This window comes from Ruditapes philippinarum, unplaced genomic scaffold (assembly GCF_026571515.1).
Source record: "Ruditapes philippinarum isolate M1 unplaced genomic scaffold, ASM2657151v2 ctg322_1_1_1_1, whole genome shotgun sequence".
NCBI classification, from domain to species: domain Eukaryota; kingdom Metazoa; phylum Mollusca; class Bivalvia; order Venerida; family Veneridae; genus Ruditapes; species Ruditapes philippinarum.
This window is the reverse complement of record NW_026857303.1, coordinates 110432-120629: the sequence shown is the minus strand read 5'-3', so window position 1 is coordinate 120629 and position 10198 is coordinate 110432. Positions and strand designations below refer to the sequence as shown.

At 31.6% G+C, this 10198-nt stretch overlaps 1 protein-coding gene across 1 annotated transcript; it reads left to right on the top strand.

Moving 5' to 3' along the window:
- Positions 1-622: 622 nt before the first annotated feature.
- On the top strand, positions 623-9392 carry LOC132749310 (uncharacterized). The gene is made up of 9 exons (XM_060739034.1): positions 623-789; positions 2203-2272; positions 2639-2802; positions 3420-3553; positions 4260-4408; positions 5045-5105; positions 5768-5927; positions 6518-6647; positions 7131-9392. The coding sequence occupies exons 1-9, from the start codon at positions 775-777 to the stop codon at positions 7400-7402; spliced, it is 1155 nt and encodes a 384-aa protein (XP_060595017.1). The 5' UTR covers positions 623-774; the 3' UTR covers positions 7403-9392.
- Positions 9393-10198: the final 806 nt, after the last annotated feature.

Here is a 10198-nt window from a genome sequence, read left to right as displayed (position 1 = left end):
GGATTACATCGCATGAATATTGTGAATTTTATTACAGTTTGCATGCAATGTCCCTTTCAATTCATAACATTTTGACTTTGAATAGATAGACCCCATTTGGTACTACAATAAATAGAATATATATGGATCGTGAAGATGAAAGTAAATCTGTTATGTTTGTGGTAAGGTGTTCTTTATGACGGCCTTTTAAAACGTGGGTCTTATAGTTGCAAATGTTTAAGTATATTACACGAATTTTATATTAACTAATCAAAATAGTTCCCAAGTTATAACAATAGGCATAACATTATTTAGATATTCACAACAGACATTCCTGTCATGTTAAATGTTTTATTGGACGAAAGAGTAAATGTCCTGTTTTGCATTAACGTACACATATTGAGTGATATATAACTGTCTTTTTTTAAAGTAAATACAGAAAATATAATATCTTGAACACTAGTAGTTAACAGTATGACTTGACATTACTATATTGCTATTTCTTGCATTTTTATAAATGATCATGAAAGAACAGTACACTTATTATTTTACCGTCTATTGCAAAAAACAGATCACTTTCGTTGATCAATACTTTAAAATAAAAGATATGAAAAATGATACTGACTTAAAACAATATAAAGGAACAGTGTTGAATGTCTGTTTGTAAAACAAACTAAATATTGGAAGAAGTGCTGTAGGATTTATACAATGTAAATCATGTAGTAATAGAGAAGGGATCATAAAAAGGATAATTAACTTTTAACTTATTAAAATTGTGTTTATTTGTGTAGGCAAATGGAAAATGTGAAGGTAAGAAAATACTTATAATACACAAAGATAGGAAGCATATCAGGAGGCGCGAGTTGATTTAAGCCGTATATATAGATATGGAACGCAAACGTTAAATTATAAGATGTAAATGTAAGCAAGAAAACATACATGTTTATTCGTGTTTTTATTGTTTTGGTTTTATTAACCTGTCAATTCCATACTAATTACACGGTCAATGCACACAATATATTAATCTTCGAAAGATTTTCGGTAATGTCCGTGAGATGTACTCAGTGAGATTTGATTAAATATAGTATGTGCCTATGGAGCAATTATACTGAGCGGTATAGCGGAATAGGGTAAGCTACAGGTTAATGATTTCTTAGTGTCCTACGTGTTGTGAGATCGAGACCGCGTACCTCCAATGTTTTTTTTGTTTTCTTCTTCTTCTTCTTCTTCTTCTTCTTCTTCTTCTTCTTCTTCTTCTTCTTCTTCTTCTTATTCTTCTTCTTCTAATTATTTTCAACATTATCGGAACTATAATTGCTTGTTTTGTTGTTCGTTTTGATTTAATATGTTTAGCAATTAAACTCCTTTTAAATAACATGCTTTCAGAATTAAAATTTATAATGAATTCGGATTAAAATTAGAAAATGTCGTTTCAATGGCGTTGAACACAATACAAATTGAGACAATGTTTCTTAGTTGATTCATATATGTGTAGACAATATTGGAAGCACTCGGCCATTTTCATGAAAATATACTGCAGAAATAAAGAAAAAGAGTAGGCCTTAAAACAACGGCAAAAGTGGGGATTGAACTACAGACCCCTAATATATTACACAATCACTCTACTGTCTGTGCTATCGCGGATTTGACATGACCTATGCATTAAGCTGGTGTGACTTTTCAAAACATTAGTTATTTACTCCATATTAATTCTCGTAAACTACACGGACAGAACCGAAGTGAAATCGAATATTTAAATGAGTGCTATAATGTATTCAAAATTGACAGGTCAATAAAATCAGACTATACAGTGATAATACGCAGTGGAATCTATTGTCAAAACATATGGACACTACATTTCAAATTTTCAACATTGATACGAGACATCATAATAATTATAAAAGACAAAGTTGTCATGTTAAAATGTTTAATCTATATATCTTAGTTTGTGTCTAACATGGTATTTGTTTCTATTGTCGGAATATTATCTTAAAAGGAAATGTATGATGTCTTTTTTGTTTTTGATTTTTAATAAATGTAATATCGGATCGTGTATCTCACGCTTGCCAAAAACTTCCATGTACATTGTATATTTACTGTAGTTTGTTGTTATGTCTAATACAAAATATGATCATCGTAATTATTTATTGTATTACAGACCTTCCAATATAGACCAATGCACTTTAAGGATATATATTTCTACACTTTTACTGTATATTTCAGACTATTATAAGTATATTTGCTATAAATAGCATACTACAGTCAGTGTTTCCACAAAGATTTGAACCTAGACGTAAGTATATACTATAACAATCATACAAAATCATACATATCACATTCTTTAAAAGTCTTCTAAAAATTCTTATAATGTATCACTTCAAACGTATATTAGTATTGCATTTTACAGTCTAATAATTTCTATGGCATTTCAATTGTTCAAAATAAGAAAATATTATATCACATACATGTACATATATTTGCAATCATATAAATAAAATTTGCCACATAAATAATTTATAACCATTTTAAATGATTGTTTGTTGAAATGAATGAAAGAAAACTTGTTAACTAAATATAAAGACCATGCCACATGTCATGTCATATTGCTCTAATTACTTCAATATATAGTGATCATATTTCTTGTTTGTATTTTCATCAGTCGACATCACCAGTTGTACAAAAAGTAAAGTAAATATAACCGTGCATGATGCAGTAGATGGCGGTATTGTATATATACAAGGTCCCGGAACATCATGTAGACAATCTACACAAGCTGGCGTCTCTAAACACGTCTTTGACGTCCATACATGCGCTATAAATTGGGTATGATTTTCAGCTTAATAAACACATTTATCTTTACAGGAGTTAACGAAAAATGAAAAAAAATGTTCTCAGTCTATTTATTTTTTAAAAATCAATTAAAATATGTGTTTTATACTACAAATACATTATCAGCAGTATGGACCGTTTATTTATAAGGAAGAGTTTGAGGTTGTATAATCGGATCATCATGACCGAGTAATACAATTTAATCTATAATGATTTAATAGGTCTAAGAAGAGAGCTAGAATGAACAATTTCAAACACTGATTAACATTTACATGGAATACCGACCTTCAATTCACTAATTGTATGACCATTTTTGATAGAAATTGTTGTAATACTTGTATATGTGTATTTATGGAAACTCCTTTAAATAATTTAAATAATTATGTTTGATACATTTTGTCACTTGATATGTTTGTAAATAAATTGTCGGTTAAAACAATTTATAATTCATAAGCATTTTTAAATAAAACTATTATATGAATAACCTTAAACATGGTATTATTGTACTAGTACTGTTAACTGAGATTTAAATTCTTACATATATTCTTACATATATTCTTACATATATTCTAATATGTTTTGTTACATATATTCTTACATATATTTTTCAGAGGGAGACATTTCGAGTTATTGTTCAAAGACATCCACTCTACCAAACGGGTGCTGACAAACGTTTTCCTGTGACATGTATACCCGATACTAGCGATTTAATTGTTGGCAATCGAATAGTGAACGTAAATGTATTGTAAGTAATAAATACGTCACAGGATTTAATTATAATTGAAAGATTCCATTCCAAAACTGAGGTAAAACAACATTTCGCTGTTGCATAAACAGTATGAACTAATTTCAGGATTGAAAAAAAAATTTCCATCAACTTCTTGATTAGTAGAAATACACAATGGGACAAAGAACTAAAAGTTTCTAAGATTATTAATTATTGTTGCTACCCAAGCTGTTACGAAGGTTTTGATTTGTAACAGAAAATGCCTATGTATTTGGGGGGGGGGGAGGAGTCAAACCCGCATGGAATTAGAAATGATGTTAGCCACTAAGCCAAAGCAACGGTCCACTGACGCAGATGTCAGGAGAAGTATTGGGTATGACCGTCCGTTTATTCAAATAGTTAGAGCGTTAGACTGTGAATTGGTCGATCCAGGTTCAATACCCAGACGGTGCAGATCACTTTTGTAGTGATTTATCAAGAAATCCTTACTACTGTCATTCGCACTTGTACCTTTGCTCTGGCATGTACATATGTTATCAGTTCAGGCAACTAGTGCTGGTAAACTGCTTGACAGCCTGCCTAGGAACGACGTGATGGATGAACAGTGCTCTGGTAAATTCAATATGGTCCACTGCCGTAATCCTGAGTGAAAAGTTCCAAAACCACCATTGTGTACAACGTTAAACCAAAATCTATCTGCTCAAGATGTGTTGTATATTTTCAGGGATAAAGAAGAAGAGGATGGTGTAACTAAAACTGTTACACCAACAGCTACAATGTACCTGTATCGGGATGGTGTTAATGTTAACGGTAAAACTGTACAACTAACAGAACAGCTTACAATGGTTATACAACTTGATAATGATTATGCTGGTATGTATGATTTGTATAGTTTCATTAATTGTCACTGCCTATTATAATTTTTATAATTTTTATGAAAGATCTTTTTTTTAATTGCATGCGTAAAATAAATTTAAGTTTAGGATTGTTTTGAAGGGGGGGGGGCATAAAAAATGCAAAGGTAACAAATATCATTTTTCCTGATGTTATTAATATCTAAGTGGGCCTATTTTTATGAATGTTTAAATTAAGAGTAACACTTGATACGTCTTACATATGGGCCGCGTCACGACAAAACCAACGTAATGCGTTTGCGACCAGCATGGATCCAGACCAGCCTGCGCATCCGCGCAGTCTGATCAGGATCCATGCTGTTCGCTATCAGTTTCATATTGTCACTGCCTATTATAATATTTATGAAAAATCTTTTGTTTTTTAATTGCATGCCGTAAAATAAAGTTCAGTTTAGGATTGTTTTGAACGGGGGGGGGGGCATAAAAAATGCAAAGGTAACAAATATCATTGTTCATGATGTTATTAATATCTAAGTGGGCTTATCTGTATGAATGTTTAAATTAATAGTAACACTTGATAGGTCTTACATATGAGCCGTGTCATGACAAAACCAACATAATGCGTTTGCTCATATTTTTTTTCTCATTTTTACAGATGACTTTGATATAGAAGCGAGTGCATGTCATGCTGATAGTATCGTGACCATAAAAGATAGGTGTGTATATACTTATACTTTGCTACAAATTAGAGAAAAACAAAGTTCCTGGCAAAATAAAAAATGTTGCAGGTTTGACTGTTCATGAACGGTAGTGGTAAATGCAAGATGCTGTCCATGCCCCTTAGCACCGGCTAAATGTAACACTGCAGCATATATGTGCTTTTACATATATACTGGTATTAAGGGTTTATATTCGTTACAACTTCTTTCAGAAAACATCAAACGATAAAAGATAATATAGGGGCTGATGTTAAAACAACGTAAGCTCAAAATTCTTATCGAGAATACATTTATATACACGATGATAATGATCAGTAGTATTTAATCGATGGATATAAATATTTTATTGCAGTTTTTTTGTATCAAATAAATAGTTTTTTTTAAAACAATTGTTACAATTTAATGTCATTGAGTTAACAGATACCCAAACTGTTGAAATGAAAACTGTTGTAGCTTTCTGAGCTTCATACAAGTACATTATTAATCTGCGTAGTCCTGTTCTTTTAGAAAAAGGAACGTTATTATTTCAAAAGTTATGTCCCTTGACGTAAATGTAATTGAGTACTGTTGATTATTGGGAAGACAAAGATGAACAAGTTTGTGATAATTTCAGATCCAGGTTTTAATTAATTTCAATTATATTTATTTCACTTAAACAGTTGTGCAACAGACGACAACCTGTTCCCTACATTTACACATGTCCTGCAAGGAAAGTTGCAGTCAACGTTCGGTGTATTCCGGCCTACACATCTTGTTGGCGGGACGGTCAATTTAGAGTTTACTTGTACACTAAAAGTTTTCGTAGGACAGCATCTTCCGGTATTGCAAATTTTATGATAATACTACCACTTTTCATATGTAATCAATTTATGTTCAGTTTTTCATATACATGTAATTATTATACGTAGTTCTGGCCAAATTATTGGAGAAAATACTTCCAAAATACTTGTAAGGAAGAAATATGTGTGTATGTGTCCTCTAAAAAAGCGAATGACAAATACACGTAATCATTACTATTTAAAATGGCCAAAACACAACTTCGGAACATTTTATTCTGTTTACGTACAATATTCATGTGCGTTATGTAAAAGAAACATTCTTCCGAGAAACGGCCATTAGGAATGTGTTGGAAACAACATATTTTTAGTGTTTTTGTATTTTATAAAAAAAATATTTCATAAGATATAGATTTATACCCTTTAATATTTGAACTCTTATCATTTCCATATCGAAAAAGGTGATAACAAGAAATAAGGAAATAAAAAGAAAACAAGTAGAAACGTATACATCTTTTAAAGTTTAAATATAGATTTTACAAATTATCTTAATGGATTCATATACGTATTGCAGCATGTCCTCTGTTTTGTAATATATTGAAAGTTAATATTCTTTACACCAACTTCTTGCAGAAAACTTGTGACGACAACGTTGGGGGTAACGCCAAATACACACGCAGACTTCAAGCTACTAATAAAAAAGTGGATGAAATATTGGTCGGAAATTCTGTGCTTCTTAACACGGAAGATGTCACGACAAAAAGTATGCTTTGTATTATATACATTATCAGAAATACAATTTATTCCATTCCTAAATATGTAAACATGTTACTTAAAGTCAACCATTGTTGGAGCTTGGTACAATACACTTGTTTTTTATGCTTTTCAAAACTTTATTATTGCATATTTGCTTAAAAGAGATGAAAAATTCAAAATTATATCACTATCATTTATTCGTTTTATGAATACTTTCTTCTAGTTATGCAAGGGCACACTATATTACGATTTCTGCATTTATCCTCGAACAAAGGACATTTAACGTTTCATCTCTAAAACGAGTCGTTGTTTATCGCTTTAACTTATTTTCAATTCCTTTTAAAAAATAATTTTACGTGCATGTTGCCGATGTTAATGTATCAGATACTCATATTTCTTAAATATTTGGACAGCATGACCCAATTTAGCCTTAAATCTTTTGAACCAAAAGGTTATTAATGATCTTTATTTCTCTTTTTTTCCCATACAGTTATATCACCAACGAGTCCGAGCACTTGCACAAAAGAGACCATCTATATAGGCGTGATTGTGATGTTGGCAGTTTTATTTCTTCTGACATTCGTTGTGTACCTCTTTAAGCGGAGAAAATTAAAGGCAGAACGTAAAGTGAGACGTGATGAATTGATTAACCTGAATAAAGTCAAAATAGAATTAGAACAATTGAAATATAATGTTTGCAATGATTGTCGAGAAAACCTGGACTATTCTTGGTACACGCATGAGGACGGACAATATTGGTGAAGGTCACGACCTAAAAGCCTAAAAGCTACAATATCAACACAAACAAATGGTAGATCCAAGAAAACATAAATGTACAAGATGACTAGATATATTTGACGTTCGAGATGTATGCTTATACGCCAAAGTGGAAATCTCTGCTGATCCCAGTAAAATTGTGACGTCATCATTAATACGACAGTTAAAACAAGGTCGCGTTCAATGATAATATTTGTCTTGATAATCGACCTACAAACAAGAGAGGTGCCTTGGAAAACAAGCAAAACATGTTGCAAAAACGTTTTCTGCAATTCTGCTTTTATGTGACAGATTTGATACTTTATTCCGTTACTCTTGTAAAAAACAAAAAGAGAACAAAAAATGAAGTAATTTCCTTCCTTCGATTTTCATATAAATATCCTAATTTGTGCCGAAATGCTAAAATCTCTTATTCAAATTTACGAAGCGTCATAGGCTATATTTTATTTTATTCCTTTCTTCCAGACAATTTTTCTTTACACGCGAGTCCACGACTTCTTTAGGAGATTTTCTACTGGAGGATCAACAACAAATTACCTATTTGACGCCACCTGTCATACCTCCGCCATGTCAGAGCCATCTTGGAGACGCTTGATAAATGTTCGTTCATGGTTAAACGGGCGCTTGATTGTTGATGTATCGCCAAACGAGGCTTCAGTGACATAAAGAGACATAAATGAGAGGAAAAATTGCAGTCATAATCATACACTGAATTATTGCCGTAGACCCAGGCCGTTATAATTCAGAGAAAATTGTGGCCCTGGCACGTCTTTCAGTCTCGTACAAACTATTTTACTGATACTTAAATAGACCCGAAGAGATGAAGAAATGATATGAATTTATGCAAATTGTTGTTAGTTGCTTTTGTCTTACGGTGGTAAGGAGATTTTGCGGTGTTTAAGACATGACATTTCGCTGTTAATAATACATAATAGCCGGTTAATAATGACGCTATTTCATACCGAGTGTCGTACCGAATATAATGGAGTAAATACCATAAATAAAGCCTAAATCACCAAAACTTAGCAATTCCATAGATAATAAAAGGAAGGAAAATGGGAAATTCTTGAATACTTATGGTAGTTAATGACGTATAATAAACGCTGTTATAAGATCAAATAATTTACTTCCACAGTAGAATATTCTAACATAAACAGACAAATGTTTCTCGAGGTTCTCTCACAGATAAACGATTCATCAATATAATTCAAAATGTCAAAAACCTTTTGAAAATGTGAAATTTTCGCCATAAATAACCATCGTCTAGAAATGTGCATGTTTTCAACTTTGATTACACGAAAGCAATTTAAATTTATTTCATTTTTTTATTTTGCAATGACAATAGAACTGCTGCATTAACATGTTGCATCGTTTACTTGGAGAAAATAAGAAATAATAATTTGAGCCGCGTCATGACAAAACCAACATAATGGGTTTGCGACCAGCATGGATCCAGACCAGCCTGCGCATCCGCGCAGTCTGATCAGGATCCATGCTGTTCGCTATCAGTTTCTCTACTTGTTATAGGGTTTGTAAGCCCTGATCAGACTTTTTAACTTCTCTCTTTGCCATACAAAACAAGAGTTTATATAGAACCGGTGCGTTTTTAAAATAAGATAAAGCGAAAATAATGGAGAAAATGAAAATAATGTAAACCTTTAACTACCTTATATTTCTAGAACTTTACTTTTCTTGAATTTACACGATTTCTTCCATTAAAAGGGGAAACAATTTCATCCTGATTCAGACTGACTTCACAGAAACATCTTAAGGTTATTGTATGCATTTGCTTGTTCATATTTTGCTACTTCCATATGCATCACGTGCACAAATTTAATACAACCTAACTCCGAATAACGTCGCTAACGTTATACGTTTATGTTATTTTTGTTAATATGGTTCAAATTCGAGGAATTGTATAGTAAAATGATCGTTTTGTAATAACTTCATCTATTACTGATATCTGGTTGTTATGGACTTTTTGTACGTTCGTTCGGCCATAATGCATAAATGGTAACATGAGTATTATAGCATAGTCACAGTTACGATATGTTTGTGATGTGCATTTTAATTATGTTCATATTTTTTTTTAACAAACCTAAAAAATGATAATGGTTCAATAACTGGCAGTCTGTATAATTTTGCATACAAATGTTTTCTGGTCAGAAACATGTTTTAAACTCATTGGATCATGTAGAAACAAAACTCGTTTCAGTTCGTGACACAGACACCAAAAATAAGCAACAAAGTTTATTCTTTGTGACTCATTTACATATGTAGATTTCTGTTTAAGTAACAATCAGATGATTATATCTGATGTGTTTAAGAATGCTAGCGGAAAAACGCACGATTGTTTACAGAAACAAATAGAATAATCAGTATTGATTTGTTATTTGTCAAAATTAATAGCGTTAAATTGTCTTAGTTTATTTTAAATTGTTCCAATTCAGAATGCCCGTTGGTACGGGAAAAATCTGCTTTCAAAATAATGACGCATGAAAATGTTTATTAATCTGTGTATCAGACAGATCTTGCAAATGTGCGTCTCATTTTGGCAAAACAAAACATATAACATCAAATTTTGTCTTATCATATTTGACAATTTAACAGATAGGCACTCGATCAAATTTTATAGAATGACTTAATCAGAAAAAATCGCAAATCGTCAAAATACTTAAACGCGATATTTCGATATATCTCACCTTATCAAAATAATTAAAGATTGGTATCTGAAATAAAATTAATCGGGATTTGATATCTAGCACTAAATTGGGTGTTCAA